The following is a 14,944-nucleotide window of genomic DNA, read 5'->3' on the forward strand; positions in this document are numbered from 1 at the left end:
GCTGATGGGAGGCAGATCAAACATCTGCACAGCCACGTTTCCCATGCCTGCTTTGATGTGCTGCAAGGCTTGTTTCTTTGGGTTTCTGTGAACAGTGCTGCCCCTTTTTATATCTTCTGGGAGATGCCTGGCTAAACTTTGGGTAAATTAGTAGCACCGTCATTTTTCAAAGTTCAGCCTCAGCTGAATCCAGTAATGAAGGAACCTATCTTATACCAAATTAGACAATTGGCCCATCTAGCTCAGTACTGTCTGCAAGTCCCCCCTCCCCCAGGTTTTAGGCAGAGGTCTTTCCCAACCACTTTTGGAGATGCTGGGATTTGAACCTGGGAGCAAATTCTCTACCACAGACCTACTGCCCTTCCCCAGGACCCCTAGGACTCAGGTTCCCACTCTAGTGTATGGGGAAGACTGTCTAGGTGATCTATGTCCCCAGTGTACTACTGTCCAGATGTAGCAGTTAATGGGCAACTTTGAGAGCCCTGGTTTCTCTTAAGGTTCTCTTTCAACTGGACATAGACCAACTTCAGACCACTCTACCAGAAATCCTAGGGCTAAGTTTCACTGAACAGAATGGGTCTTCCCTAAGTAAACGTACATAAGATTGCATTGCAAATTTAGGATCGTATTATACATACTTACTTGAAAGCAAGCCTGGCTGAACAGTGAGCTCAGTAAATAAAGGTAAATGACTGCCAAAGTGCTAGTTACTTAAGCATAACTTTTACTTGAGAAGCTTTACAACACTAGGACTCTGGCTCAAAATTCAGGAGTTTAAAGTAAAGGCCATGAGAACAAGGGGACAATTCTCAATCAGGCTTGTTCATTTACCCAATATGGCTGCCACTTTTTGGTTTTGCTCACCCCTGACCTTTAGAATACATGTGATATGTCTGGAGACTCACTTTGGGGTTAATGCAAATTTTAAGAGCCTAGTTTTTAAGATGCCTACTGCATATGAAAATATACTTCATTTATACACAAAGTACTTGGATTCCCTCAATGGCAACAGCTGGAGGGAGGCTTGCTCTTTGTATGGCAAGTGTGTGTGTAAATTAACAAGCTAGGCTTATTTACACAGGTGGAAGACCTATTCCAGCTGCTTCATTCTCTTACAAGAGGGAACAAGGAAAAGTAATTCAAGTGTTGACAGATCCTCTTTCTCCGAGCTACTTATGTCTGATCATGTAGAATATAACTGAAAACCATCAAGTGAAGGGACAGAGATAAATGAATACAAATGCACACTTTTTCCATACCCCTTTTAATGATCCCATCATAAAGCTACTGTTTCTGATTTGGTAGCCGGTTCATATTTATAAAAATCATTCCATCTAATACAGACTCATTACATGAGGACGGGATTTCTTGGGCAATTAAATCCCAATTCCTTACTGACAAACAGTATAAAAAAATTCCAACTGCTTCACAGGCAATGGCTCGGTCAGTGCTCATTATTGTGTATCTGAAGGCAAATTACGTTCTCGACAATCCACGATTATCCAAGTCCTTTACCTGTTAAGGCAAAATTAATATTAAAAAAAAGTTTTTTGCAGTTTAGCTTTATTAGGAAAAGGTCTCTAACCAGTAAAAACAGAGGACTCTTCTATGAAATCTCTGATAATTAACCTAGCAATTAACAAAGGATTTTATATCTTCAATAGAGAAAGACATGGCTCTTTATGCTTTTGCTATTCAGTGCTGTTGAGAAATCTAATAATTTAACATTCTCCAATCGTTCCCCAACACCATCCTGTCTGGGTAAAAAGCAGAGCAACCATTCCACTTCACTAGTATTGTGATGTAGTGGCTCATGATAGATCTAAATGTTGTAGCAAGACAGTGTTAATTACTTTCTAGGGTTTAGGACTTTGAACAGCCCAGACACATACCATTCCAGAAGCAAATGGGGCCCATGCGACATTTCTCCCATGACTTTCAAATACAGGAAAGAAAACTCAGTGTCTGGAAGCAGACAGACACCACACACAGCACAACAACTTACTTTGTATATTCGGACTAGCCAGTGTTCTGTGGTATATGCCTCTTCCAATACATCAAGCTCAAAGTCCTTGTTGCCAATCTCAGCATTTCTCACTCTGTCATAACCTGGAGGACGCTCTGGAAAAGAGAGGTGGGAGAGAGAATGAACAAAAGTCGCTTCAGTCAGTTCCCTGGTGCCCTTCTCCCTATTAAGTCTAGTTTTACCACTGTAAGAAAAAATCTGTTCATGTTAGCAAAAATGTAGACGCTTCAACATCAACTCCCCCCCCCCCCGCCCCGCTAGCTTTCCATCAATTCACAGCCAATGACTTGTTAAATAAAAGGGGAGTGAGAGGAAGCAAATTAAACAGGATGTAATGTGAGATTGAAAGAAAAAAACCTCCCCTGCCACAATCTATTATGCGATAAACACTAATTACGTGTCAGGAAGAAGACCAGGGATCATCCAAAAACACAACTCCTAGGCAAAATTTCTGGTTCTCATTTGCAGTGCCCAGATAAAAGTGACTTACTGGCTTCTGTATAGACTTGGCCAAAGCGATAGTAGCACATCTTGTACATGAGGCAGTTAAGCAGCACAGGAGAGCCCTCCCTGTCCACACGGAACTCTCCTGTTGGTGTGTAGTAATCATGCTCTTTTATGTGCTTTCCAGTGTCTGTGCTGCCTCCTATTCGCACCATCCACAGAAATTTATTGATATCTAAGGAAGAAGCAGCAACTTTGTCAATGTAATAGAGCAGAAAACCCATTAATATAGAACAATTAAAGGTCCATTCATGGGAAATTTGCACAATACAGGTATGAGATTACCATCCGAGGAATATCCAGTGAGGCCTCCAAATATTACCAGCACATAACTGACATCCAGCTCCCTCATAATCTCGTAAGCTCGCTCTTCGGTGGATGCCATAGCCTGAAAATTAAACAAACAGCAGCTTATAAATTCACGTATCTCAGTTACCATGCCTTCTATTATCTATGTATAAATAAAGAGTCTAAACTCCTTCATTCAATTTTGTAGTTCATAATAAATAGCTGGGGCAAGAAAACTGCAAAATGCCTTCAGTTTCTCTGGAATGCAATGGAAAAAATCCCCCTGGTATTCACAGAGCTACTGCACCTACCTGACCAACTCGAGAAATGTGGGTGTTATTCCAAGTGTTGTTATCCACAAGAATTGTTCGGTTTGCCATGGCTGTTATCTGATATCCATAATCCCACCAGGACATTACTTTCGCATCCTGTAGTGAATTAAAAGGCAGTAAATGAGTTTGAGCTGATTTGTGATGCAGTGAAAGGACAAAATGACTACAAAAAATTATCTTTGTGGGTCAGTATCCTAGGATTATCAGTTGAATGGAAATGACAGTATTCTCAAAAATTCATATGTGACCATATGAAGCAGGTTTTTGCAAAACAGAAGAATGATGAATTTGCCACTGTGAACAGATTTAATACGTATGCCGACAAAGTATTTTTAATAATAGAAGTGTTTTAATTAGAAACCATTCTGCTTGGGCTTGGAGACTCTTCACATGCCATTTTCCATTAGTAATTTTCTAAAAAGCTTTTTAAAAAGTATTTACAAGAATTGTACAGTGCCAATTCATTATATGTATTTTAAATTATTGGGGGATGAGGAAGAATTTAGTTTTTTAATACTATGTATCTGCACGTGTGTCCCAATTAATTATAAAACATTCTGGAGTTTCAACAGATTCTGAAGGTTCAACATTCACCAGATTCAGTAGCCAACAGCATTTTCCCTTCCCCCCTTGAAGTTCGTTCAAGACAATTAGAGACCGCACACATTCAGACAGGTACCAGTGCCACCACAAATATTTTATATTGAAGGAGAAAATATATGCAGATTCCCTAAAATGTAAACTAACCACCTGCTTCCAAATAAACTTGATGGATCATCAAAATAATCTTCAGAGGCCCTACTCAGGATCCCTACCCTTGTCCTCAACTCCCACTCACTTGCCAGGGAACCTCCTTGATGATTTTTAGGGGAAGCAACGCTTTATTCCTCAGTAGGATCTGATCCATAATGCTTCTACTGAATCTGTAGATTATTTTATCAGTTCAAATACTGCTGTCTAATGATTTTCTTTTCATGTATTGTTAGCTGCCTCAGGAATCTTTGTGAATGAAATATTGAAAGTATTTATAATAGCTGACACGTGTGCTTTAGACTAAACTTCAGCCAACATAAAGATTAGGAAGCATACCTGCTCCTTTAGGGCAGGCCCTCCAACCTCTCCACAGAGCCTAAAACAAACTCAATGTGTGTGCAGAGACCAGCCCTGTAGAGATTCATACCTCTGGTGTATTGTGACGAAGCCAATAATAAGCTTCCCTGAAGTCATCAAAGATTATTCTGCTGCCGTCACCACCACGTGCCGACAGCACTATGGAGGGAGAAGAGTAGGCTTCACTGGTTACCCAAGTTGAATGGAAAGTGTAGGTGATCAAGAAGAAAGCCATGACCAGGATCATGCCACTGGCAACCTAGGAAAGCAAGAGTAGCCATCAAAATGTAAAACAGCCACTTAGTAGTTATACAGAAACTACCTTACTTACAACACAAAAACTGTTACCCATATATAGCAGGTGATCTGTAGACTATTCAAGTGCAATTCCCACAATATTTCTTTCCTATGCACATCTTAGTGGAGTACCTGGCCTTCTTCTTTTGACTCATATTTTTAGTATCTTCCAGAAAAGTATGATAAAAATCTAACAAGCAAGGAACCTCACATAGCAACTTACTTCGTTTTTGATGGGGTAAGTAGCATCCTGTTGCTTTTTTGTCTTCTTGTCAGGTCGGCTGATATCTAAATTTTTCATGTAAGTTGACAACACTTGGGAGACTCCAATGCCAGACAGAATGCACATAACTGGGGCCAATACCAGCATGAGACGAACCTGTTAAGACAGAGGCATACTGAGTGCTTGGCTACCATGCAAATGAAATAAAAACTGTGGAAGCATAGGGACAGCAGAAACAAAGAGATTCCATGAAAAAATTGCCAGTCCCATAAGTCAACTCTCAGTACTCACCATCACCGCTGAGAAGTACATGCTGGTCACACCATACATGATGATAAAAATGCGGGCATCAGACAAATTACTGAAGCAATAATACAGTCCAACTGTAACAGAAAAAGAAATGAGTCAGCTGCCAGAAGAGTTACATCTATGCATTAGGGCAGGTTTTCCCAGCCTGGAGCCCTCAAAATGTTTGGGGCTAAAACTCCTTGCAGTTCCAGCCAGTGTGGATAATAGTCAAGAATAATGGAGGTTGCCTAAAATATCTGGAGGGCACCAGATGGTGGAAGGGTGTTTTAGAGACTAGCAGTCACCAACTCAAGAGTCAGATATTCCACAGAAGGTGGGTGGTATGAAAGCATAGTAAAAAGCTATGCTAAACTCACCTGGGAACATGAAAACAAGGAGTTGCAGATCAAAATAGTAGGATGACCATGTGGTAGGCTGATGCTCAGAAACTGAAGCAATGATGGGAATATTGTTCTTCGCATAGGAAGGATCCAGCAGTGAATAGAAGCGGCCAGTCCATGGGGAGATCTTTCCTGTATGAGAGTAAGAGATCCAAATGTACATGTTCAAGTTTACAGAGTAATTAATATCTCTCAACAAGTTTACACAATATCTCATTTCCAATATGCATATTCTATACCTAAATTTCCCCAAAGCTCAAATTTAAAAGTTCAGTTTCCTAAAAGGTAAAAGGTAAAACAAAACCTGATGGACCCCTAGTGATGTTTGTTTTTCAGTGTTTTCAGGTAAACATCAAAACAGGTTTCTTCCCCTTTCCTTAAGCAAATTCAACATAAAATAAGGATATTATTAATTCAGTTATTGTTACTGAGACTGTATCTAAATAAAAACTGTTATTCCCAGCATGGCAAAACCAAATGCTTACACAGTTCAGCTACTGTGTGTATGCACACAGCTGAGAAAAACAAGTATTAAAATATTTAATGGAAAAAATGGTTCCAGACAAAAACATGAAAATTCTCTACTGATTAGGAAAAATATTGTTCCTACTGTAAGAGTATAGGAATCGCATGCATTTTAGTAGCACCAACTGCACCTGTAAGCATCAGAACGGCTCCTATTGACAGAAGGACAAACCCAACCAGGGAGATTACACTCCTGAAGAGAATCTCGAACTGCTGAGGGTTCAGTTTGCTGCGCAAATAATCCACAAAGGCATGAATCTGGCACAGGCCAAATACACCCAAGGCAGCCATATGTTCAGAAGACAGGACAGGCTGCGGGAAAGAACAAACATGCACTGTTAAGCTGCATTATGTGACAACTAAATAATTTGTCTCTGGCCAACAGTCTCACATAGAATACATTTACCTACTAGCCCCGTTTCTATTATTGTTACTTTATATGGGTCTGATGAGTGTCTCCCCCTCCAATTTTCTATTTCAGTTCAATAACATTTATCTTAATGGGGCTGAGGCAGAGCTAAACGATCTGGGTAAAGCCCAGAAAGACCATGCTTTTCTGTGGCGAATATAATAAAGAGAGAATATGGTTGTTTTATAGCAAAAGTGGCATTTTATCAAGAGGCAACAATGCAATAATGCTCCTCTATTAAATGAGAAATGCTATTTGAGGACTGATCCTGATGGATGATCTTATCTTTTCCCTATCATACAGTAAGGAAGCTTCTGCTAGCCATGGATTTGCACAAAATCACAACCAACTTTCTTCAGTATCCCAGATTTCTCACCTGGAAGCCAACGAAAGATATCTGCATTGATAAGATGGTTCCTAGGCAATATACTGTGCAGTAAGCCACATATATCCGATGGGAGAATCGTCCAGTTAGCATCAGCACCAGTACATGAAGGGGAATGAGGTTAATCAAAAACACATAACCACCCCATGAAGAAACCTGAAAAAAGATTAAAGGGGGCACAGCATTTTACATCTATAAATACTATTGTTTGTTTACTCCACAAAGCAAAATATTTTTAACTTCTAAGTAGAAGTCAATACTACAGAGGCATACTTTTACAAAAGAGCCTTGTTCAATTGCTAAATGAAAAGGCCACTCAATACCCCTGTTGAGCTAGTGGGAGAAAAAGCTGGGCCTGGGCCGGATCTCACAGATGGAGGGATGTGGTGAAGATGATTGCTTAAGGTTTTCTTGTGTATTCATGACTCAAGCAAAATTTACACAAGAGAATCTGAAGGCTCACAGACAACTTGACTGTTATGGCACCAATCACCAATTCAACCACCACCACCCCTCCCACAAATACAGCAATAACAATATTGCTGAGTACTCCTTATTACCAATACCTAGTCCCTTCACAAACTTGCAGTGATGTTGGATCCAGGATTGCAAAACATATTCAGCTTGGTAGGCTGAATTCCACTCACTCTAGCCAGCTCTGATGATGGAAGATTAATCTGATGGGTGAAACAACTGCTGCTCAAGAAATTCAAAGCATTATTGAAAAATCGCTTACCATGTAGAAATAGGCAAGTGCACACATGGCTGCCCAATAAATGGAGCCTGTTTTCACTGCTTTGATCCACATGTAGTAAGTCAGAAGCATACAGAATATAGCAATACCTGGAAATAAACAAGACATAGGAGTCAACCGCATGAAGAAACCCCCATCATGCAATCTCCACATGCCAGTAAGCAGTGTGCTTTAAACACTGATCTTACCTTCATTGTCATAGGATCCAGCGACAGAACGAGATATGTAACCAGGTACCACAGCTATCATTGCTGCAGCCAAGAGACCTGCCCCTGCATCCTAGACAGAATAAAAAAATAAATTGAACTTTGATTGCCCAGACTGTCTTTCACGATATGTAACAAAAGACTTCCCGGTTCCTTCTTCCTCATCAATCCCAATATTGACTTTAAGATCTGTACAGGCTTCAGGTTAGCAAGTATGCATTACAATTCAAGTTTGCAAATGAGGTCTACTTGTAGAATGTGGATTTTCTTGTTTAAAAAATGAAGATTTTCATATGCAAATATACAATTGCATCATCTATATGAATTAAAGGGAACATGCACAATGTTAACTGCCTCATAAATTGTGTGTAAGCAACGATTAGAAACTAATAATACCAGCCTCAGATTTTTTACAGTGATGAATGAAATTAGCACTAGGAAGCATTGCAACCACGACCCATTCTTGTTTCTACCTTGAGTTCTTTGGTGAGGTGATACGTTACTATGGTGGTGAAGGAGGAGAAAAGGGGAGCCAGGAAAACACAGACATTTCGTATGTCAATTGTAATGTGGAAGAAGTGCAGAACATGGTAAATCGCTGCTGATGTGATCATTAAACCTGAAACAGAGGGAAGGAAAGATGTTCTATTGGCAAGAAATCACAGATTTTCCAAATGCAAAAGAACAGAACGAGCAGGTGCAGGACTTGGAAATATGAGCCAAATCTCATCCAGCAAGGGGTGATGCCTGACCTCCAAACGGCCAAGTAAAGCCTCTTCAATACTAGCAAGATATTTATTTGCTCTAAATAAGTTTGACAAAACACTACAACCGTTCTGGAAGATGCATGGCAAGTGTTCCCCATTCTCTCTAGCACTTTTCATCCAGTTTTAAAAAAGGACAAAGTTCTGGACATCATTTTACCTGGATAGATAGTCCCACCAATGATTCGACCCAGCGGATACCATGCTCTATCGTCAAACCAGTTGTGGAATTTATAGAAACCCTCTTCTGCCAGGAAGCGAGTTGTGCGGTAGTTAAAATACCTGTGATAACAACAGAAATCCAAGTGCCTTTTCAGCTGCATATACAACACTCTATTTGCTGCTCCTCATATTACAGTCTGAGGCTTCATCTAAGGTTCTTATGGAAAAGCACTGCCACATCTAATACATAAATCAGTGTCAGCCTGATTGATGAGAAATGTTTCCAGTTTCTGTCTAGTAGAGATCTGATTTCCTAACACAAACACTCCAAACAGTTTTCACCACAAGCAACTAAAAGCATCCAAATTACTTTTATATATCATTTGGCATACTGCAACACAAAGTGCATTGCTTTATACAACCTTCTCTAAATCATACTGGAAATCTGAAGCAAAGAAGCTCCATCTCCCATAAACATGTTCATGCAACCACTGATTTAAGTGTTTCATTGAAAAACAGAATTGTCATTGGTCTCACAGCTTCAGAAGTTACTTATGAAAACATTCATTCTACTATACTTTCATCTTTACATTTTTAAATCAATTCCCTATTCAATCCAGATGGGTCTAACTAAAATTGATACTACTTCTACTGTTGAATTCACCAAGGCTAACCCTATTAAAATTTTCTGCAGAAAAACTCTTATCGTTCAGATATTTTTGAAGCCCTGTCATTAGAGAAGGACAATCTATCAATATACTTCTGGGTAACACCACAATCAACACCTGTACATAGCAGAATTGCTCTCTCAGAGCAAAGTAGACTACTAAGAGGCAACAGGAATACTTACGGATCAAATTCATGAATGACACTCTCAAATCTTAATACAGAGAAGAGTCTAGTAGAGAAAGCTGCAACATAAAAGGGAGGAATATTAATGCAGTTGTACAGGTAAAATGTTTTTAATGCTGGTCCTTTGCTATGTGGAAGCTTAATAGTTTGAAACTGTTATAGCCATCAAAGAAGCATCTAACATTGTGTTATAAGCATCAAGGCATAAGATACAAAATGAACCAGCAGATGCAGATGATGCTTATAGTCATATAGTTATCCCTGACTAATTTTTTTAAACTCATACTTACATAACACAGCTGCCATTGACAGAATCAGGAGCTTGAGGAGAGTGTCCTGTTTCTCATAAGAGAGGCGGAGGAAGCCTAACTTGGTCATTTTGGCAAAGGCAACAGCAAGCAATCCTTAAATACCTGGAAGGAAAACAGAAAGTAGAGATCACCAAGGTTGTTGGGGTTTTTAAAACTGAACTAGTGCAACCAAGTCTTCAGGCTCTCTAAATTATAACATTACAAGCAAACATATTTCCTAGAACAGGTCATCTCCTGGGTCATTTACAAGGTATCCCTCCTATGAGAACCAATCTAAAATCTCAGTGACACAATTCCACACAAAAGCATTCCTTTTTCAGAGGAACTGATCCAATACCATCTTCTGCCCATATAAAGTCTCTAAGGTTGCATACCATACACACTTATCTGAGAGTAAGTTCCAATGGACTCAAAAGGGTTTGCTTCTGAGTATATACTCATAGATCTGTGTTAGCCAACATCAAGTGTTCCGACACATTAACATAGCAGCTTTCAGGTATAAAATAAGCCTATGCCAGCTAATTGTTTATAACTTGTTTTTAAATGTTATATGTTAATTTGGATTTTATATTTATATTTGTGGGCTGGGTATTGTTTAGAGGCTTTTGTTGGGGGAATGTATTTTTATTAGTTTGTATACATTAGTATTGTTAACTGTTTTAATCATTTTTATTATGCATTTTGTGCTTTTTATATTGTAACTTTATGTTGTGAACTGCTCTGAGACCTATAGGTATAGGGCGGTATAAAATTTAAATAAATAAATAAAATGTGTAATGACAGCCTGAATTGGAATTTTCTCTTATATAGTCATATTTTTTCAAATATATTAAAAGAAAATGCATTCATTATTGTACCAAAATTGGGTCCTATCTATGCATTTGTGAGGCCTATGATTTTTAAAAGAAAATAAAGCACAGTATACAAAATATATTCACTTATACATTTCAACGTTACATTTATTTTCCCACCCAGTATCTTACAAACCGCAAACATCATATTAAAAAACACACACAAATATTGAGTGTGCATTTTCTATCAGAAATTCAGTAGTACAAAATTTTGGAAGGGTAATAAAGACAAAACAAATAGAAGCCATTTTAAGTAACTTGGTGCAACTGTGTAAGCGCAGCAGACTCTGATTGGCTTGTCACTGTCTACAACGCTGATAGCACTAGGTAAATATTGAGCAATAGTGATCGGTAGACAAATGTGTAAATCTACCAGCAAGAAACATATGGATATGAAATATGAAATTGAGAGAAATTAACTGTCCCAAAAAAGCATAGTTCATTTTGCATAGTTCATCTCTTGATGCTAAGGCAGCCTCTCACCCTTGAGTCTATATATGTTGTTGGACTACAACTCCTATCATTCCTTGCCAGCATGACCAGTGGTTAAGGATGATGGGAGCTGTAGTTTAAGAACTGGGGACCCAAGGCTGTGCTAGGGGTGGGGTGCAGGGATAGTCTAAAAGATGTGTCTGTACGGTATTTGCCATCTGAAATCCGACAGCTATCAAGCCAAGACTCCTCTGGTATTTTAATACCAATGTCAGGCATAACACACAGAGAGACATGTTACACAAATTAGTACAGTCAAACATTGGCTGTTGAACGTAATCTGTTCCGGAAGCCCATTCGGCTTCTGAAATATTCGACAACCAAGGCACAGCTTCTGATTGGCTGCAGGAGTTTCCTGCACTCAAGCAGAAGCCGCGTTGGACATTTGGCTTCCGAAAAACTTTGAAACACTTACTTCCGGGTTTTCGGCATTTGAGAGCCGAAACGTTATAAAACGGAGGTGTTTGGGAACCAAGGTTTGACTGTAAACCTACAGCTAATATAGCTAGCTGCATTACGCTGGATGTTCTCAACTTCCAAGACTACAGCTTACTCACCAGTATGACCATCCTTATCACAAGCAGAACCTTTAAGAAACAAATCTTTTGTACCATGAGGACATTTTTTTAAAAAGCAATATGCCTTATACTCTGATGAGAGAATTCATCCCAGCAGATTCTAGACAGCTGAAGATGAAATGTTATCTATTTCTGGGGATATTTATTACATGACTAAAGGTTCCAACCTCTAGGAACACAAGGCAGTTACTGCCTTATGACTCTGTGGACCTCAATTAACGCCCTATCCCAAAGAGTGCAAAAATGAGTAATTATGACACAGTATTTTATACCTGCCAAGGGTCCAAATAAGACTAAAAAAGAGATAGGAAAAATAAATGCTTTCAGTATCTCTTTGATACCCTGGTGGTCTACTTAATTTTATAGAACTAATTATTATTATTTTTTGTTAGATGACTTTGGGCAGGGAACCCTGTGTTGCTGTGCGAGTACAAGGGCTTATTTGCATGTTCTGTGGGTGTTTGCATGTGCAGGGATTAACCAAAGTTTGATTAGCCATACTGCTGATCTACACATGTACTGGTGTGCCACCAGTACATTTCTTAATGCAAGGAAGGAATTCTATGGTTCATGAGAAACTTGCCACAATATTATGAAATGGGGTGGGGAGCATATCTTTATAGAAACAGAACAGGGGAGGTCTGCTTTGCAAACATTTGTCTGCTTGCTTAAATAAAGCTAATTTACAATGAATAACACCATCAGTCCATCTAGTCCACAGCTGTCTGCATTAAGAACCATTAGCTCTTCAAGGCCTTTTAATGGGAGACACTCTGAGCTCTTCTGCACACGAAGCATGTGTCCTGCCTTTATAGCCCCTGGTGGGGAAGGAGGCTGCCAACTAAGCAGGGAAGGCATATCTTGCCTCACAGCTTTGATAGGGCTTTTAAGATTTGCGGGGGGGGGGGAGCACCCTCCCTTAAAAAAGTTAAGCATGCATTGCCTAGATCAGGGTTTCCCAAACTTGGGTCTCCATCTGTTTGGGGACTACAACTCCCATCACCCCTAGCTAAGCAGGACCCGTGTCAGGGATGATGGGAACTGCAGTCCAAAAACAGAAGGAGACCCAAGTTTGGGCCTAGATCTAGGCAAAGCTAAAGGTGGTGACGGGCATGTGCCACTCTAGATTTCAAGATGGGCCGCTGGAGAAGCGGGAAAACCGTTTTACCACTTTCAAAGCTCCCCAGGCATTTCAAAGAAGTCTCTACGATTCTATGAGGGGGGAAACCAGCATGACAAAGGGGACGTGCCACTGTTCTCTCCGTATGCAGTTTTGCTTCTTGCAACACAGACCCTGTCCGGCTGTATTGCTGCTGCTGCTTTTAAAAAAGGAAAACCACTTCCGTCAGAGTTCATCTTCTGCAGACCGCAAGCCCCTCGAGGGAAGGGGCCTGTGGCCCTGCCCTCCGCGTAATAGCCGGGGCACGGCTGGGGTGCTAAAGAGCGGCAACATGGGCCTTTGTGACCGGCGTGGGAGAAATAAGCACCGTATTTCAGGGCTGAAGGGGAGGCACTTTTCAAAGAAGGCGTCGCCGCTCCTGCCAGGCAGAAGAAAGCGGAACCGCCTCAGCCGGCGGCCAGCTCACTCCGAGGTCGCGGGTCTTCCCACCAGGCCAGCTTCGCAAGGAAGCCCACGGCCGCCCTCAGCCTCCCCTGCTCTCCCTCAGGCCCCGGCCAAGTCTCTTCCCGCTCCCCTCAGGAAGCCTCAGCCCAGCAGCGGCACCCGCTCGCTTACCCTCACCTGTGTGACTCGGGCGCCTCTCCTCAGCCCGCTCCCTCAGCCATCCGCTCCACGCGCATCCACTCCCTGCGGCAGAGACGGCCCGCCTCCCGCCAGCCCAACTGCCGGCCAGCGGTTGGCGGAGACGGCTGCCGATCACGCCGAAGGGGGGCGGCCTATCCGAAGAGCGCCGTTAGGACGAGGCCAGCGTCTTTCGCCAAAGGGGAGGTTTCAGAGGCACGCTCCGCCGCCTCCGTCGCTGATTGGCGGAGGGGAGAGAGACGGCGGGGAAGGCTGTCTTTTGAGGGACCAGGGAAGTTTGGTTGAGGGCGCGAGCAGTGACGTGTCGCTCCCGGTTGGTAGAATTCGGAGTCGGGCAGGAGGGGTGTGGCCACAGTTCTCCACATGACAGGATGCAGAGGGGCGTGGCCGGGGAAGGCGATCAGGGCTCTATGCTATGCCGGTGCAGTCCGATGCATCTGGTAAACTCCGCTTAGTGCAATGGGATTTATAGAATTGTAGAGCTGGGAGGGCGGTGCGACGGGGGTAGCGTTGCATAATTTTTCAAGAGCACGTTGGAAGATGAGTAGCTTCGGAATTGCAGAACTATACACCCATATTTAGTTGTATGCATACTGTATGCTAGGGACGCGGGTAGCGCTGTGGGTTAAACCACAGAGCCTAGGACTTGGATCAGAAGGTCAGCGGTTCGAATCCCCGCGACGGGATGAGCTCCCGTTGCTCAGTCCCTGCTCCTGCCAACCTAGCAGTTCGAAAGCACATCAAAGTGCAAGTAGATAAATAGGTACCACTCCGGCGGGAAGGTAAACGGCATTTCTGTGTGCTGCTCTGTTTCACCAGAAGTGGCTTAGTCATGCTGGCCACGTGACCCGGAAGCTGTTCGCCAGCTCCCTCGGCCAATAAAGCGAGATGAGCGCCGCAACCCCAGAGTCGTTCACGACTGGACCTAATGGCCAGGGGTCCCTTTACCTTTATACTGTATGCTTGTGACACAATGACCACTGATAAATGTCATCTCCAACTCCTTGAAAGATTCCATCAAGGTTGTCTCCAAAAAATGTTGCACATCACTTGGGAAACAGGCAAACTAATGCCAGTGTACTGGAAGAAGCAAAGATCACCAGTGTCAAAACAATGATTCTTCAACATCAACTTCGGTGGACTGGTCATGTTGTTTGGATGCCCGATTATTGTTTTCCAAAGCAACTACTGTATTCCAAACACCACTGGTCCAGAAGGATATTATGGTCGATGGTGTCAAAGGCCGCTGAGAGATCCAGCAGAACTAGGAAACAGCTCTTGCCTTTGTCCCTAGCCCGCCGGAGATCATAAACCAACGCGACCAAGGCAGTTTCAGACCCATGGTGAGGCCTGAATCCCGATTGGAAGGGATTCCAAATGGTCTGCATCCTCCAGGCGTGCTTGGAGTTGTTCGGCAACCACCC

The 14,944-nt window shown here is 41.9% G+C and overlaps 1 protein-coding gene across 1 annotated transcript; it reads right to left on the reverse strand.

Moving 5' to 3' along the window:
- Window positions 1-1,248: 1,248 nt before the first annotated feature.
- Window positions 1,249-13,653, reverse strand: STT3A (STT3 oligosaccharyltransferase complex catalytic subunit A). Its single transcript, XM_081172266.1, has 18 exons — window positions 13,500-13,653; window positions 9,817-9,939; window positions 9,525-9,585; window positions 8,673-8,794; window positions 8,222-8,367; window positions 7,731-7,821; window positions 7,525-7,631; window positions 6,780-6,944; window positions 6,126-6,306; window positions 5,446-5,601; window positions 5,072-5,163; window positions 4,781-4,936; window positions 4,331-4,519; window positions 3,130-3,246; window positions 2,816-2,918; window positions 2,517-2,705; window positions 2,006-2,121; window positions 1,249-1,515 (listed from the first exon to the last, which is right to left on the reverse strand). Exons 2-18 carry the CDS (start codon window positions 9,902-9,904, stop codon window positions 1,477-1,479), a joined length of 2,118 nt encoding a protein of 705 aa, XP_081028392.1. The 5' UTR covers window positions 9,905-9,939; window positions 13,500-13,653; the 3' UTR covers window positions 1,249-1,476.
- Window positions 13,654-14,944: the final 1,291 nt, after the last annotated feature.

The sequence above is a fragment of the Podarcis bocagei genome (genome assembly GCF_964188305.1).
Source record: "Podarcis bocagei genome assembly, chromosome: 15".
NCBI lineage: Eukaryota > Metazoa > Chordata > Lepidosauria > Squamata > Lacertidae > Podarcis > Podarcis bocagei.